General features: G+C 30.5%; 1 protein-coding gene and 1 non-coding gene across 2 annotated transcripts in view; both read right to left on the bottom strand.

Annotated features, from left to right (window-relative positions):
• Positions 1-2,857: 2,857 nt before the first annotated feature.
• The window catches only part of LOC143251643 (uncharacterized), a 206,009-nt gene continuing 189,278 nt past the window's right edge, over positions 2,858-19,588 (bottom strand). The window contains exon 38 of the mRNA XM_076502905.1: positions 2,858-3,941. Within this exon, the coding sequence (XP_076359020.1) occupies positions 3,793-3,941 (149 nt within the window). The 3' untranslated portion in view covers positions 2,858-3,792. The remainder of the gene's footprint in view (positions 3,942-19,588) is intronic.
• On the bottom strand, positions 7,295-7,417 carry LOC143254665 (U6atac minor spliceosomal RNA). Its single transcript, XR_013030317.1, has one exon. It is a non-coding gene; the product is annotated as a U6atac minor spliceosomal RNA (small nuclear RNA).

The raw sequence follows: 19,588 nt of genomic DNA, 5'->3' as shown, positions 1-19,588 counted from the left end.
ACCGGACTCTACTTTCGTCTCCTGCGTTCCTAATTTTATTCGCGGCTTCTCCCAACTCTCTCCACTATTATTATATTTTTAAATTCTAATTTTTTTTTCTCACTAATCTCAAGGATACAAATAAATTCGTAACTAACGCGATATATAATTCATAGCCTCGAATTGGGTGAAGAGAAACCGACGTTTCTGACCGCCCTTAGCGTGGCTGTATTTCAACAAATTTTTAGCTTGTTTGTTTGTTTGGGAATTTCGCACAAAGCTACTCGAGGGCTATCTGTGCTAGCCGTCCCTAATTTAGCAGTGTAAGACTAGAGGGAAGGCAGCTAGTCATCACCACCCACCGCCAACTCTTGGGCAACTCTTTTACCAACGAATAGTGGGATTGACCGTCACATTATACACCCCCACGGCTGGGAGGGCGAGCATGTTTAGCGCGACCCTCGGATTACGAGTCGCAAGCCTTACGCGCTAGGCCATGCCGGGCCTCAAATTTTTAGCACCAGACGATTATTATAGTAGATTTTTCTACTCAAGCGATGTTGGTAATTCTTTCTACCGTTTCCTATACTTAGTTGAAACCATGAATGCATATTCAGTATTTATTAATACTATGTATAACACTATTTCAAATACCTATTGCTCTTTTCTAAATAATTTATGTTCAAGTAGTATTTGTAATGTTTACAATAGGCAATTTAAGCCAAGTGTGTCGCTGTTGTCTAGCTTGCATGTATTATTTGTTTCTTTATTCTAGCAAATACTTGTGCAGAGTAGGCTATTGAAGAACATATATGTCATATAAACTTAAAGGAAGCATGTAATTGCCTCTGCTTACATTGCATTAATCTGTATTGTATTATCTGAAGAAAACATTATTCCATTCTAATTAGACAGCTTTGTTGCTGCTGATTTTCTATTACATTACAATGTGACATTGATGGAAGCTGGTCATGAAATCTTTTATAATACAATCTTTGCTTTCGAGATTGCCCTTTGAAAACAATTTTACATTTGGTTTGTTGTATTTGCATACCAATACATGTGTTTATGCTTCCCTGTACATTTCCTATTTATTTGGAATAAGTTCAATGTGATGGTTGGACGAAAAAAAGAAACCAATGAATGTATGTTGCTTAAAATGCATTTTTCATAAAAGGGCAAAAAAACTTAAGAAACAACATTAATAAAAAGTGCTAATTTAAGAAGCAGGAATAGGGATTGTTAGAAAAGTACAGAAACAAGTTGAATCAGAATGCAAATATTATATTTTCAGACCTACAACCATGAACTCTTAAAAATTGGACATTGAGACAAAGTAGGAATTTATAGCTTGAGAAAATAAAGTAGACACCATTTCTAGATTTTTTAAAATAGAGTCCCTAGTTGTAGGCTTGAAAATATAATTTTAGAATTTTGATTCAACTTCTTTCTCTACTATTTTAATGATTCCTCTTCTCACTTTTATAATAAACAATTGTTTCTAATCTTATAATAGTACTGTGGAGAATAAACACATCGTTCTTAGAATACAAATGCCATGTAGCAAATGTGTAGAAATAAAAAAATGGCTGGTGAATGCTACTCCACGTGACAAATTGATGTCAACGTTCTCATTTAAGTAAGAGCTATATGCAAGCTATAAAAGACTGAGTATGATTTAATATTAAAATAATTTTTTAGCTTCACCACATCTTTACAGTTTATGTTTAGTCATGCTATATCTGATTAATGTGCATCTTCACAATAGTTCTACAGTGTAGTTTCCATTGCAGAAGGCTCCATTGTAAAGCTGTTATTGCCCAAAGCACACCACTTTTCTCTGCATTGTTGAAACAGGCACTGAGAAACTGTCGTCCTTATATATACCATAACTTATAGAAAGTATGCATGGAGTACTAGTGTACTTTTGACATGAAAGTCTTGTTACATAGTATTTTCCCATGGAAACTATGCTGTAGTACTATGATCAAGACATACAGTGATCAGATAGAAGGCTAGATGTGGTAATGCTCCAAAACTGTGTTAGTATAACATATTCAAGAGTTGTATATGTGTTATTTAGTGATCTGGAAAAGTGCATGACTTGTCAAAGGCTTCCCTTAAAATATTGTCCATTATATACTATACATTGAGTTCCTTGTTACTTTTAACTGCAGTTGTAGTCAATGAATTTAATTACTTTGGTGCTTCTCGTATACTTAAACATCACTTTTACAATCTTGATGAAGTTATAAAATCAATAAGCAATAAGTGCTAATTAAGTATTTTCTCAAATACTTTAAAATTGTAAAAAATAATTGATACAACTGACTTAAGAACCAAGTCATTTTCCATATTTATTTTTTGTGTCTTTTCTCAATAAAACTGCATTTATTTTGAGATACACATAAGAGAATTGTCATAGTTCTCAGGATCATACTGTATGGAAATATAGTGTTTTAGTACATGTACATTGTTTTAGCAAAACCACCTGGAGCTATCTATTTTGTCCACAGAGGGGGAATTGAGACCCTGATTTTAGCGTTATAAATTGCAAAACTTACCAACGTCCCAACAGGGAACAATAGTGTTATATTCTCAAAATAAATAATGTAAATTTGTATTATTTTTATTCAGCAATTGGTACTGAAATTATTTCTATTTTTCTTGAATAAATTTTTTTTTGGGATGAAGACAAGTTTAGCTTGTATATGTATACTATAATGGTATAATTCTAAACTTTAGGTTACTATAACAACTAAGTTAGCATGGAGGGTAGCAAGAGTTCATTACAACTTTTGCATTAAGCTGTCCCATCCTTTTAGTATATGTTAAATAGTTTTGAAAACTACAACTGAAGCAAAAATACACTCAGATATAACTACAGCAAAGATTTATTTATCAAAACACACATACCAAAATACATAATCTGTCCATAAGTGTATGAAACAGCAGGTGATGTAGTGGTGTATTTAACATCGATCCAATCGGGGCAACACATCAACAGGCTTCTCATATTATAGGTCCCCAAAATAATTAAAAATATATATATATAAATTTCTATATCTATAGCTGATCAGTATGGATGGGTTCCCTAAGAAAATTGCACTGATTAGCTTGAAGTATTAAAAACTCCTCTAAGCTGAGATGTATTCCTTTTACATTAGGAACACTATATTCACAATGACTTACTTTCACCAAATAAGGAGTATTCAGTTTTTCATAAAAACTGGTTGGATTTGAAGACTTTTGATGACTCAGTTAAATTTATTTATTACAAGGTTTGGTTTATTTGAAGTTAAGCACAAAGAAACACAATGGACTATCTGTGATCTGCCCACCAAGGGCATCAAAACCCAGATTCTGGCACTGTAAGTGTACAGACATACTGCAGTGCCACAGGAAAGCATTTATTAAAAAGAAAATATTATGCTAAATCATACATTGCTATTTAAGACACAACTATATAATAGAAACAAATGTATCTATTCATTAAAAAAATAAATTAAAATATAAGAAAAAGTTGCATTAGAAAAAGAGTATAATAAAGGAATATGTCCTTTGTCAATGAAAGACTCAAGATTTTGCAGGTTATTGACTTTTGAATTAAAAAAAACACATGGAAAAATTCAGGGCCAGCTCCCAATTAATACTAATTTGTATAAGCAATAATCTGTAAAAAGTGCATGACATCTCAAAGAACTGTTTCAAAGTAGACATTAAAAAAAAATAAAATCTAACTTTCTCTAAGCCTAAAGTAAGTCCTGTTTAGGTAGAACTCCCCATACAATATTTACACTCTTTAAACACCAATTAACAATTTGATCTCCTTTTATTTCGACGCTTTTTCTTCTTCTTTACCGAAGCAGATGAAAGTTCACCTTCTGGTATATTTTCAGCTAGAGAAACTGAAATATTTTCATAATTAAGTGTCCCAACTTTTACACCATCATCAGAAATTCCTGTGAAAAAAAAAAAAGTAGTTTAATTATTAGATTTTAAAGTAAATGCAAGTTTTATGAAGTTGCTTTTTCTCTTACTTTCATAAGTCTTTCACAAGAAATTACGTAAACTTTTACATTAAAATTATATGATAAAATGTTTAAACATTTGTAGCAAGTTTGATAAAATATACAATAGGATGAGAAGTATATAATGTTTTTCAAATTAAAGAGTAAGCTAAATATGTGTACAGTTCAACTTTCGCTATTTTGTTATGAATTATCAAACTTGGTTCCATTTTAGATCTTTATTTGACATTCAGCAGTACATATTAGAGTATCTAGTTTAATTAATTTCAGTGTTTGTAGAACAAAACAGATGATTATGAGAAAAATCATTTGACACACATTTCTTTCATCAGTGTTTGTATTAAAATCTTGCAGAAATCATTTCTCAATAAAAAGATATATAGTTACATTTAACTCTAATTATTGGAATGAATTCAAATAATTTTCAGAATAAACGATTTTTAAGTGTAAACTTCAAAATTAACATAGTTTTTATAACTCTAAAGAAAATGACTGTTTGAATTTGCATGATATAAAACAAAGATATTTAAACTTAAGAAAATTCATGAAACATAAACAATTACCTTTTTTTCTCACTCTTAATGTAACTTTGAGTTAAATATATTACTGTTAACAATTATTAAAATAAGTTAACCGAACATAAATAAATAGAATATATATTTTCTGATTGTTTGTTTTTTTAAATTCACATAAAGCTACTTGAGGGCTATCTGTGCTGGCCGTCCCTAATTTAGCAGTGTAAGACTAGAGGAAGGCAGCTAGTCATCACCACCCACCGCCAACTCTTGGGTTACTCTTTTAGCAACGAATAGTGGGATTGACCGTCACTTATAACGCACCCAAGGCTGAAAGAGCGAGCATGTTTGGTGCAAGGAGGGTGCGAACCCGCGACCCTCAGATTACGAGTCGCTCGGCTTAACACGCTTGGCCATGCCGGACCTTATATTTTGTGAAACAAAACATTCCTGAGAGGTAAATTGCCATTATACTATTCAACACACTATCTAAAATCCTCAACACAAAATCCAAATATTTTTATGTACACTGTCTCTCTATTGGTCTTAACTGACGAGTAAGTGATAATGAGAAAGATAGTTTAATAATGTATGTGAATTTTCCCATATTATCCAATTAACATGCTATTGAAAATACCGTTAATACACTGAAACTACCACTTAACTCGTTCACATGTGGCAAAGGCATTACCTTTCTTTTGTCGTCAAAGTACGTAGTTCTTATAGTACGAAATAATGGGGAAATAATTGCAATATCGAAAATAAACTTATAATTTTAGCTTATTTCTTTTGCTGAATGCATTTCAGATTTTCCCAGTAGCGACCTTAATCCCAACTAATTTGGGGTCGATCGGTATTTTACAAGCCGAAGAATTTTAGTTCAATAATCGAGTGGCCGGTCCAGACGGCAACTTAAAAGGAGGACTTGTTTGTTTTTTTAATTTCATGCAAAGCTACACGAGGGCTATCTGCGCTAGCCGTCCCTAATTAAGCAGTGTAAAACTAGAGGGAAGGCAGCTAGACATCACTACCCACCGTCAACTCTTGGGCTACTCTTTTACCAACGAATAATGGGATATGATCGAAACATTGTAATGCCCTCACGGCTGGAAGTGCGAGAATGTTTGGTGTGAGGTGGATTCGAACCCGTGACCCTCAGCTTACGACTCGAGTGCCTTAACCACCTGGCCATGCCGGGCCAAAAGGAGGGGCATGTTCTGCAACGGTTATTCAAAGTAGTGCTTTAGATTATGAGTTGAGCGCCTTAACCGCCAGGCCTTGTACACTCAGAACAAAAGTTAATATTATGAAGGTGATTGGATAACATGTAACATACTTATGATCTAAAAACACGTAGGTCTGAGAAGTCTTGATAAAAATTAAATAGAAACCATATAACCTGAGCGCTTTCGAAAGGTGGATTTCACTTCAAGATCACTTGAACTGATACACAATTCAAAACAGAAATTCACAGAAAAATCATCCATACTGGATTATACATTTCCCGGGACTCAGCACATGAAACAAAACTCAACATGATAAGAAACCAAATAAACACAGCCACAAAACTACGCTCAGCGGATAAAATTAACGATAAAATCAACAAAATAAACCAACACTTCATCAACACCAATAAATTTCCTCAAACAAACCGTGGAAAAATTATACGCACACATCTAGACCAACAACAATAAATCCCAAGCTACAAAACCTTATACTACATCAGCGAAAAAATAACCAACATTTGGAAAAAAAAACTTCAAACAAAACATAACATTCCAGTGAACAACAAATTTATTCAAAAACCGGGTCCAAAATTAGAGTCCATACTATGACGAAAGTACACTGACAAACACAACACCAACATAATTTATAAAATAAATGTAACAACTGCCACGACTTTATAACGGAGAAACAAACAGAAAAATGGAAACTAGATTCAAAGAACACACACACACTAAAACCTGCAAATCAGATATACACAACATAACCATAGAAAACACCCAGGTAGTAAGTAGGGAAACAAATATAAACAAACGCAAAATCAAAGAAGCTGTACTTATACAACAACTGAAACTAAAGTTAAACCAATATAAAGGAACACCTGTATACCTATACTAATTAATAACCTAACAACCACCTGCAACGTTCCCTACAATCCCGTACCTGTTTGTACTCTTATCCCTACGACATGCGCCGGCAACGGTCACTTGCAAACTCTTTCTTAACCTGCACATGATCTAGGAAGGTCGAAACATTTTTCTCTTCTTATTAATAAAAGTTTGTTTGTTTTGAATTTCGCACAAAGCTACTCGAGGGCTATCTGTGCTAGCCGTCCCTAATTTAGCAGTGTAAGACTAGAGGGAAGGCAACTAGTCATCACCCCCCACCGCCAACTCGTGGGCTACTCTTTTACCAACGAATAGTGGGATTGATCGTTACATTATAACGCCCCAACGGCTGAGAGGGAGAGCATGTTTGGCGCGACGGGGATGCGAACCCACACCCCTCAGATTATGAGTCGCACGCCTTAACACGCTTGGCCATGCCAGGCCCTTTTATATTTCTACATATCAATAAAAGTCTTAATACCATAACAGCCGCTCTGAGATACAAATTGGTAGTATGCAACATGCTTAATTATCCATTACTGTTCAACAAACCAACTGGTTATTTAATAATTTGTAAATATATATAATTTTAGTTTTTACGTTCACTCATGTGTGTGATCATTTCTTAGTTTTGCCGTAACCCTTTTTTTTATATTAGAAAAAAATCTGGTTAAGTGCCGCAGAGTAGGCGGCAGTGCCTTAACCATATATGTGTTGAGGCCCAGAGGCCATTCCGTCCTTATCAAGGGGAGTGCTAACCTTCTCTCCTTTCATACAACACAATTGACCTTTTTCTTCAGAGCTTTTATATGGAATCTTTAAACAACGCATAAAAATATAAAACTAAATTTTGATTTCAAAGAAAAAACATTATTTTTTAAAATATATAAAATCGCTCTCTCTACTTATATTTTATCGATTTTTTAACAAAAGTACTCTAACATTGCATGCCATAAAATTATTTTTTCACTAAATATTTTACATAAAATACTTGGTAATCAGGCCAGGACACAGTGGTTATAGATATCATTTTCCAAAGTGTTAATAATTTTCAAATATATTCATAAAAATAAAAACATTGCAAATAAATGTGATGATTGATAATACAACATTATTGAAAATGTACACGTATTGTTTTTATACCACTTACTATGATCCACATAATTGCAATATATTTATAACGAACGATTGTTTTGCTCTTGCCTGTTAGTGTTATATGTTCCAACACTGGCGACAGTCAGTGTAAAGAAGAGTCAAAAAATTGGGCGAATCGTTCATTTTGTAGAACAATAGATTGAAAATCTAAACATTAACGAGCAGGCAATACTGTTGTAAATGTTTCTTTGTTTTCATAAGTTATCAGGGGTATCCTGTAATTATGATATTATAAGCCAATGTACTGTATCATACATAACGATAACCGTGTAAAGCCATTGGAAACCCATACTGGATTTCGCAAAAAACGTTTGCTGCAATGATTCATATACCATTCTGCTATCACTTCAATTTAATGATTGGTTGATTTATCATTTAAATACTGTTTTCTCAATTGACATGTGCAGAAATCTACATAGATATAACATCAAACGAACAGTGGCTAAAGTTTATTTCCAAAGATTAAAAAAATTAATGTGATTATTTTCCCATTGAGATTAAGATATTACACAGGTCTTACGTCAAACGACAAATGCCTAAAATATACTATAAAAAAATCAAATTAATGCGATCATATTCCCATTGAGATATATTACAATGGTATAGTCCTTCCCCTCTTAATTTTAAAAATAAAGTTTGATATCATTTTTATACTTTAACTATGAAATAACTTATCTAATATTTGTATAACCATCACACATAAAAGAAGACACAGAAGATTCATCTTACAATAATTAAACTTATGTGCGATTTTAATAAAAACTTTTGGTAGCTGTGAACTAACTACATGAGCCATTAATCACATTAAGAAAAAAAACATTATGATAAAAATTACTTAATTATAATGCAACTACAAAATGACGACAGCCGACAAATGACAGTCACTGATGGTAACTGTGTGCGTGTGATAATATTTTCCTACATTTTTGTTTATTGATATACTTAGTATATTTGATGTAACTCAGTCTTATTTTAGGTTCTTAAGTAATACATCACCTGTATCTTTTCCTCATTTATCTAAGTAATACCAGTAAAATATGTCATAATATAGAATTTTTCTTGAAAGTTGCACAGACTCTATCTCATTCTCGTTTACTAAACTTGTCTAACCACTTTTTTATAATACAACATTAGCTACTTAAAAGAGCGGTAAACTCTTTAACTCATTTTCATGAAAACAGTACAATTATTCTAATCAAAGTTTTGAAAACAAAATTTTATTGATACTTAAACAAATAATACACACTCTGAACCTTATTCCCTACAAAATTTTAATTAAACTTATTTGAAGAAAGTGTCCAATTTCAGCTGTTTCGTTTTTTTTAATGGGCCTTCTCATGCGGTTAAAAGAGAAAGTCAATTCTACGGCCTTTTCATAAAGTTCATTTTTGCATTCAATTTGATAGCGTTAATATAACTTAACACTTGCGATGAAGTAGGAATTTCTATTTCCTCATTATCTTTTCCATTTTGTTCATCTTCTGAATCTCTCACACTGTTACCATCTTGGGATTCTCTTATAGATTTTAAATCAATTTCATCAGTTACTGTTAAAACATGTTTTCCAACGTTCACAAAATCATCTGCAATCTTCTCAATCAGTTTGGATTTCACTAGAATCGTCACAACAATCAACTTCTCCACAATCTCTGCCATTATCACAAATAAATCCACAGTTTCGAAAGCACTTTATTACGTATTTATCTTGTATGCATTTGATTGAATGACTTAAAAATGCAATTGCATCTAACACGTCAAATTTCATGGTCATTTCATATTCTCTCTTACAGTCGTCCATCTTTGCAATAATATGCTGACGCATCACTTTTCTGTATTTGTTTTATATACTGTATAATTCCATTATCTAGTGGTTGTAGAACTGATGTTGTACATGGAGGTAGAAAGATTAAACGAACATTTAAAAGTCGAGCTTTTGGGTGTCAAGTTGCATCATCTACGAAAAGTAGAATATTCCTATTTTCGTGTTCCATTCTTATGTTTAATTGCAAAAATAATGGTGACAGAAAAAAAGAACAGAATATATTTAACCAATACTTACTGCAACAAAATGTCCGATAATTTATTAATAATCAAACAAATTATTAATTAAATAAGAAATTAATATTTAATCAAAAACATGGCCTGGCATGGCCAGGTTGGTTAAGACGTGCGACTCGCAATCTGCGGGTTCGCATCCCCGTCGCACCAAACATACTCGCCTTTTTAGCCGCGTGGGTATTATAATGTTTCGATCAATCCCACTATTCGTTGGTAAAAGAGTTGGCGGTGAGTGGTGATGACTAGCTGCTTTCCCTCTAGCCTTACACTGCTAAATTAGGGACAGGTAGTGTAAATAGCCCTCCAGTAGATTTACGCGAAATTTAAAAAACAAAAAAACATTTTTTCCGCCTTACTCAGGTTCTAATCCTACTTGCTGATAGATGAGGTTGGTGAAAGATAGTTTTTTTGTTCGAGTTACGCAGGTTCCGCCATATGGATGTTTTTTTTTTGTAGAGAAGTCTTTAGATTATGCTGCAAAATTTTGATATTTCATGTTTGTTCAGGTTTCCGACCTATGCAGTTTCCGACTTGGACAGGTTTTGCTCTATTAATAAACCATTTTGTAATACATACTTTAGAGGTGTTTAAACAAAACAAGTTTAATTAGCTGTTTTCTGGTATTCTTTCCAATGATGCTCATACAAAACAGTCTTACTTATCTTTGAATATCAGTATGAAATACTATACATCTCACAAAATTGTAAACATAATCAGCAAACTTATTCCAGTATATAATAATCTAGCTTGTTAAATACTTTATGAACAACTGAATAAAGAATAACGCTGAAAATAGCAAACTCCTTGAACACAGGGAGGTTATCCTCCTGTTGTTGTGAGTAATCTCTAAGAGCATTTCTCAGTTTCCTTGCAAATTCTTGAAGTATTCCTGAGTTTCAAAAGACCAAGCCTCTATTTCTCCTTAAAGAGATGCTTATTCCAATCATTATTAATTAATTCTTTAGTGCATTCAGAGAAGTGTAGCCTTGTTAAGGCTATCTTTACTGTGTACTAAGTATATAGGTCAATGCTGATTCTTTATATTCTGAGAGTCATGCCAGATTTAAAACATAAACATATTCATGTTCTGTTTCATCTGGGGATGGAAGGGTAAAGTAAGATTACACATTTGAGCAAAAGCTGAATATTTTAAATTAACTGCACACCATTTACAGACTAAGCTTCCAGGATTTCCGTTGGATCACCTTTCCTGCAATTATTACCTTAATTTTCAATTTTATCTTATTAACAAACACTTGTAAGAAGTTGTGAACTGTTATGCAGTTGGGTTGTTAATAAATCCACTTGAAGATTTTAAAGTAGCAAACAATAACATAAGATGATCCTAGATAACTTTACATTAAAACGTAATGCAAAGTAGCATTTTTGAACTTTATCAAATCTTGAATGGCAGTTAAAAAATCCAAGGAAACCTGTCTTTTTGCATGAACTGCATATCAAATTACCAATAAAATCAGTTACATTAACGATGTACACATCTGAAAAAATCTTCAATTAGCATTACTTCCAATTCACATATGTGACTTGAATTCTTTGAAAGCATTCAAAGAGATGAATAAATCTGAAAGTCACCTCATTTTCATTGCACTTTGTGATGTGTAATTCTATACTCTAGTATTTAGTCACATTTCAACTTAAATACTGGATAACTAGTTGACTTTCATATTCTGGTTACATTAGTTCATACATGCTTTTTTCAATTTAAATTTCATCTCTTTCTGCAGCTGGTGAGGCTGTTTTAAGTACCTTCACCTTATGACATTACCATTGATATCTTTCCATCACCCTGTCTTTTATTAATGTGTCATGCACAAATTTTAATATGCGACACATAAAAAATAACAGATATGTACATTTGTATATGAAACTTCTGAATATGAAAAATATGGGAATTATCATGAGACATCTTTTTTCCAACTTCAAAATGAAAAGACAGGCATTCAAAAGAGAATGTAGTAGTTATTAACCCCACATCATGAATTTTACTGACATATACTCTTATTAGGTTAGCATGCTCTTGACTTGTCATACTATCAAATAAATAGCAACTACAGATTCTTTCTACTTCTCATTAACTGTAACAGCCATAATTACTACTGTACCCTCAGTAACAGCAGACAAAATCATCATTAACATTAGTCCCAGTGTCAACAAATGCATGGTTTATTTGGCCTTCAGATTTACTTGTTTATGGATGAACATTTTCATCCAGCATAATGGTACATACAGTTTTTTGTTTCTTTGCTTCATCCACTTGTACTTTCCAAGCCAAAGGCCACATCTATAACTCCTAGTTCACCTGAAACATGATAATACCATTTACATATTTGTACTGAGTGTAGCAATGCTAAATGGAATGTGTATTTTAAAACATAATTATATGTATTTAATGAATAAAATTATAGATATGATTAATTTTTGCTTTCTCCTTCTATTTATAATCACATATGATGTGTTAGTTAATGTTTTATTCAACATTTCAACAAAGTTCATGGAGATTAAGTCAGCTTGCTTTAAATAACAAAAAAATTTGCAAAAAGAATTTTATCTTCTTTTGGTTCAATATGTACACTCGTGGTTTATCTTTAAATGTTTCTTATGTGTTGGATGACTTCAAATAACTGCACATATTATGTTTTCTTTCTTTTTCTGAATGGTTCCACTGCATACAAATGAGTCTGATACATGCTTTGTCCAGAAATGCCACTAGTTTTGGTGCTAAACAACGAACAAGAAAAAACACATTATCATAAATATTACTGAGCAACTAAAACATTATTGATGAAAACTAACAAACAGGTACTGATCATGTGTGTGATATTGTTTTCCTAATACTCTTTAATTTTGACTAAAATTGGATAAATATTTTACTTTTTTGTTAACTTATTATAATAAAAAAGTATTTTATTCCCAAATTATTAGGGTACATAAAAATGTTTTGTAAACTTATATGAAAGAATAACATTTTGATTGAATAACATAATAAAATGTTAAAAAAACCTTAAACAAAAGTAATAAAAATTACTCATTATGTATGTGATGAACTTACTTTAATAAACTGTTTATCTATTTTTCATACCTTATAAATTTCAACAAGTTTGGCATTTGGTCATGGCTGAGAAAAACATATGACTAGGTTTTTTGAAGTAGTAACTTTGTTTAAAATTATCTGAACATAGCATGGTTGAATTTGATGAGTAGTACTTGTTACACTTCTATTTATGAAACATGTTTTATAACAAGTTCTTACAGGAATTTGTTATAAGAAAGACAGTTACATTTTAAATTGCTATGACATTTGTTGGTGCAAGTGTAATGGAAAATTACCATCATCAAGAAAAATTATAAACATAAGAACATAAAAGTGAAAGTAAAGAAGAAGGTAATGATATCTGTTATATCAAGTGCCAAACAAGATTTTTTCACTCAATACTAGGGCTTATCATACTGTAGTGACTGAGATTCTATTATTTACTGGAACAATAACTGTTTTGGTGAGAACTAGATTAAGCTAATTAACTGTAGTTGTTATCAGTTTTATTTAAGTCATTAAAAATCAGAATTCAGTTTTAAGATTTTATCAAAATAAATTTATTAATTTATTTTAACATCAAAAATTATTTGTTATTACTATGTTACTACTTTTTACTTTAATTAATAATACTCATATTACTTAAAAGATCTGGAAATTCAGTATGCTAGTCTTTTTTTGATCCTGGAGTAGATACAGTATCAACAAGAAAAACTATATAAGTAATAAGAGTCTTATCATTGAAGGTAACAAAGAATGTAACAACATGTCTACCACACTATATCTGCTATTTCCAGTGCTTATGAGGCTTTCCACTCAATTCCAGGGCTAATCAAGCTGGCTGGAATACAACAGACATATTAAGTGGATGAGAAGCTATTTATTTCACCAATTACTCAAACAACAAATGCTGCAGTGTGAACTACATTAAGTTAAAGAACTGTAATTCATAAATGTTATTTAAGTTAATGCACGTAACAGTTAGTATTTATGATTTTATTAACATCCAAAGGTTAAAACCTGCAAGCGTAATAAAAGCAATTAGTTACCTGTATTTTCTAATTATTTCTTTTTTTAATTGAATATGATTAGGATTAGTATTAACAATAAAAATGAAATTAAACTTTCAATTTAAACTTATTCTATTGCATATCAAGTCATTTATATTTTCTTTCTAATAAATGTCTTTACATTAAACACAGGCCTAACTGTATAGCTTGCATTCAAATTGATTGAATACTTTCTAATAAGCTCTATTTTGCTAAAGTATTACAAATACTCCATTTATATTTAAGCTTTGAATATGAAATTTTTATCACAAGTTATTAAAAAATTAGACTTGAGTTTAACTTACTTGTGAAAAAGATACTCTCATGCTTCTAATTGTTTTGTCATTGAATTTAATGCATTTGATTGCAACATACAAAAACATCATTACATTCTGACTACTGGACTAGACAAAAAGTATCTTGAGTATTCAAATATGGCAACTTCCAATTTCTGGTGGCTTCACAATACCTGTTGGTTTGTTGTGGTGGTAGTTCTGTCTGGTATATACAGAATTCAGTAAGTGCCTTGTTACCATCAGTCATGGATTAAAGTGCAATTTGGTATGTAAGAATGCTTAAAAATCCAAAGGGGATATGGACCCCATCAATGATTTTACGGTTAATACAACAATTGTAATAATAAACTCAACAACAATCATTCAAATTTATTAGCACTCCAAATTAAAATTTATTCTGATTAGTGCTTTTGATAAAAAAAAAAAAGATTAATAATATAAAAATTGGATGGCCAGACCATATAAGTATAAACTACAATGTAAATTAATTACAAAACTTAATATAATTAATCGAATTATCTAAACGTATATAAGCTTGAAGTTATGACTGTATTGTTATACCTATCCTTCTGGAAATTTCTGATTCTCTTTTAAGGTTATAGTAATGAAAAACTTGACAAAATTATAAGCAAATTTTTTCCAGCCCTAAACAATTTACCATTATTATTAGTGATATTAGTATTTATTTTATTACATTTTTGGATAACTATTTTATTATTCTATAGTCTTATAAAGAGACTCTGAAAAATAAAATGACAGAATCATTTTCCAAAAACCACTGAATTTAAGCTGTACTTGAAAAGCAAATGTTGCAGAGTGAACTAGATTAAGTCAGTGAACTGTAATTCATAAATTTTATGTAAGTCAATGCACCTAATAATTAGTGCATTAAGGAGGATATGACATGATTTGTATGCAAAAAACAACAACATCTATTCCCAAATTAATAGGGCACTGAAAGATATTTGGTAAACATTTTATTGTACTTTTTACATAAGTACTCAAGCATATGAGTGCAGAATACATAACATTACCCATTGCTTATTTTACCCATAATTTGGTTTAAGAGAGATTAAATATTTTATGTTCTTTGTTTAAATTTATGTGTTTGCAGAATAATTTTTAAAAACTGTCTTTCTTTTGTTGAGAACAAAATGCATTATTAAGAATAATGAAAAGTGAAATTAAATTGTGGGTGAAGATATTTCATGAATATATATTTTATAAAAATTCAAGCTTATTTGGCAGAGAGTGTTATGCTTAAGATAGAAAATTGTACATATTGTTAAATTTATTATGATTTCATTCACAAGTATGTTATTGAATGGAATTAGTAAACATGATATCAATTTCGATCAGTTGAATATTCAGTGCATTTAACACAAAGGTTATACAGACCAGATACGATTTAACCACAGCATCATTCTACAGCCTTACTGTTCAACACTTTTGTTATTGTATTTTCAGATGTTTATGTGGCATTGATAATGCATTTTAAGAAAACTCTTCAAGAATATATCTAACATAGCCATAAATAAAATAGTTATCTTTAAATCTACCAAGATTATTTTAATCATTATGCAATTAATACCACTGACCCCAAACTAATCCACCTCAAAAACTTATTAGTCAGGTGGCTTAATGTGATTGATAAAAGCAACAAAATTTTGTATGGGCTCATCCTTGTTTTATTAAACAGTTTCTGGCTAGAAGCTTTTCTATATTTCTCTTAGTATCCATGTAGGACACCAAAATCCAAGAAGGCTGATATCCATGGCAAAAAGTTACTATCTTAGGTTCTAGAAGTTATAGAAAAGCCCAGTGAGTATCTGTACAGGGGTTTTGGGTCAAGAAATGCGATTATGGACATAACAATATTTGATAAGCCAGATTAATGACAGTAGCTTAATTTTTGCCATTTTCTGTTGTAGCCACCAATCAAATGTTTTCTGTGATTTTATTAGGAATTCTCCTTAGAATGAATCTCAATTTAGAGTACTTTGTGTGTAACAAAATGCTTTTATGATTCTTTTTGAATAAAACTAATTTTATATTGATTAAAAGAAATTTATTACATGTATAGTATACTTGTTAATCACAGCAAATCAACTTCCTGTGACTTATAAGAACCATATGGCAGCCATATAGTAATCTGAGGGTGAAAAATTGCATTCCTATGTTCAAAAGCTGTGTCTTTGTGTGTATATCATTAGCTTCACTTTTCTTTTTTCACACATTCTTTTTTATAACCATTTATAATATTGCATGGTGTGTTAAAAAATAAATGTCAATTTGGCATTTGTACATAATTATTAATCTTGTATTTGTAGTCCTTTTTGAAAATATAAAGATACAAATGGAACTAGCTTGGTTTTATGGTCATGGAAAAACTTCCACAAAATAAGGAAAGACAGACATTTTAATTTTATTGAAGGTGTGACCAATAATGCAATTGTGAAGTATTTCAAATGGCAAACAATATACCATATATTTTAGGATGTCCTACTTCAACAAGCCCAACAGGCAGTCTACAAGGCAGGAATTTGGACAACTAGCAACCACATACAACATGTAGTACTCTTTTCATAAGAAGTTGACTGAATGAAGATGAACAAATATTGGATACTGATTTGGATAGCAGTTCCTGAGGTATCTAGCTCCTATAGGGAGCTAATCAAATGCTTTTTTAAAGAAAATGTTTCAAATGTGAATGTATCAAAGCCATATTGATTGTACAAAGTTTTGCAATACTAGAATCTCAGAAATACATTGAGAACACTGCAAATACAAATATAACAGATTATTGATATAATATTAGAAATGAAACTACTGGTTTTAAAAATGTGGATGTTTTATATGAAAAATTCATAAGAGTTAAACCTTATTAACAACGTATTTAGTAAACCTTGATTGTTAATTTGTCTGTACCTGTTTTAGAAATAATAAGTGTACTAAGAACATTCTAATGCCAAAAATCAGATTTCTTGACCTTAGAACCATTTATTTTGATAACTAATTGTGCCTTCTTGTCACTCTTGACCACTGATGTTGGTCATCTTAGATTCTGATGTTCTTTGTGGACATTTGGTGAAATCTAAAAGGGCTCCTAGTCTGTAAGTAATTACTAAAACTAAAACCAATAGGAGTTCTCACATAAATTTTGGTTCTTTTACCCAACTAGCAATAGCTCTATCAGATTGCAGTGAAAATACGATTAAAATATATTATCATAGAGTTTCCATATAAATTGCTATATTTTATGTGAAAAAACAAAAGAAAAACTGTAATATCACCTATGAAAAATGAAACCAATGTATATAAATACTGAAACTAAGTAGAGGTTTAAGAAAAAATACAACAACTTTCAACAGTCTTATTATCTTAAAGGCCTCTACTGCAAAACATTAGCTGAAGAGGTAAAGAGATGGAACTATTCTATCTCTATCTTAAAAAAAAAAAGAACTGGTTAGAGCAATGTTCAGGTCTCATTTTGTTTAAAAAATATATCTTATATTGTACTTTAGTAAGAATGAGGAAAATTTTTATTTCTTATGAAGGTTATCATAGTGAGAGATTTTGTACTATATTTCTGTACTTTTGTTGCATTTATTTATGTAAAAGCAGTTTTAAATGACTAAGTACAAGTGTACATAAATAAACTGACAATCAGTGTAATAATATCAAATCAAATTTTGGTAAACTAACTCATTATACACGTATGCATGTTAAATATTATAAGTACCATTTATGGTGTGTTCAGTGTTTGTTTGTTCATCCTTTAGTAACATAAATTAATTTAGTTTTGTGAATAATATTGTGGCATTACATCAAATTTATCATTAAGTCTTATAAATTGGATTAACTGTTTGATGATATTACAGATTTCTTTTTATCAGTCCAAAGCACAATAATTATTTTTGATACATTATACTAAAAAAAATAGCAAAATATAACAATTATATTTAATATTACTGAAGTTTATATTCCAAGTAATACAGTTATGTTTGACCTTGCCCTGGAAGGAATAGCAGAATTTGTTTGTCAAAAAATTACTAGAAGTGGAGGAAAAAGAAAAGTTAACAACTAAGTGCAAACATTAAAATAAACACATTTTTGGTTGAATAAACTTAGAAGAAAAATATTTACTGGAGTAGCAAAAACCTTGTAATTATCTTAAAAATAAAGAATAATTTTCCACCTATAATATTCAAAATAATTTAATTCTTGTAATGTCATTCAACATACAGTTAAACTGTATGCTATTCTAAAACAAAAAGGGTTATTTTTGTTTATAAATTATAATTTTTACAACAAGAATGCCATTCTAATATGATTTTATTTGTTTCCAAAAATAACAATTATTTAATGTCATGATATACAGTGACATTTTTGTATATTTATGTTTTAAGATACCAAGTCCTAAAATGATGCTTACAGTGACTGTTTAAAATATACTGACACTTATTTGCTTAATTTTAACCAAATAATCCTAGTTTTCTTTTGTATGAGTAAACAGAATCATATTTGAAAATTAAGTTTTTTTTATAAAGGCAAAGTTTTCTTTCCTTTAATCAGAAAATTCATGTATACCTTTATTTTGTATATAATACACAAACAATCGTTTAATATCAAAACAGGTACATAATATCTACAAAAAAGGATTTCAGAACTATCAGCAATTGCAGATTTATCTTCAAACTTTTTGTACAGATTACTTGAAACAAAATATTGACAACAATAGTGTGTTATGCTCAGTCATTGTTTTCATCAACAGTTTTTTGTATCTCACCATTTAATTTTTTGCATCATACCTGATGACAGTATTCACAGGTATATCTATCACATTTTGAAATTACTCCTGAAATCAGAAATCAACAAAATAAGTAAAATGTATATGGCATACATTTAGAGTGTACAAGTTATATTTATTGTACTTAATTCATGCCCTTACAAGTATTTCATGGAATAACTGAATATATAATAATAATTGTGAAACATGTATGATTATCTCTGTATCACAAGTGACATAATGCTGGAGATAATTAATTTAAAAATTTAATGCTAAATTTTTTTGAGGGAAGATAAAACAAATCTAATAGAATATGTGCCAAATTTGTTTATTTCTGGTTAGACTTAAATTGAAAGAAATAATAAAAAAAAATTATATTCAACTTCATGCATAAAAAACACCATGAGAAACAATATCAGCCATTTATTTCATATAGTATATATTATTAAATACGTGTACACAACATGAAAAGTAAGTTATATTTATATTATTTAGCACAATGTATAAAACCACTGAACTTATCCTTTCAAAAATTAAACATATTTTCTGCAAT

This window comes from Tachypleus tridentatus, chromosome 6 (genome assembly GCF_004210375.1).
Source record: "Tachypleus tridentatus isolate NWPU-2018 chromosome 6, ASM421037v1, whole genome shotgun sequence".
Taxonomy (NCBI): Eukaryota; Metazoa; Arthropoda; class Merostomata; order Xiphosura; family Limulidae; genus Tachypleus; species Tachypleus tridentatus.
Note: the sequence above shows the minus strand (reverse complement) of the source record. Positions and strands in the feature narration are given on the sequence as shown.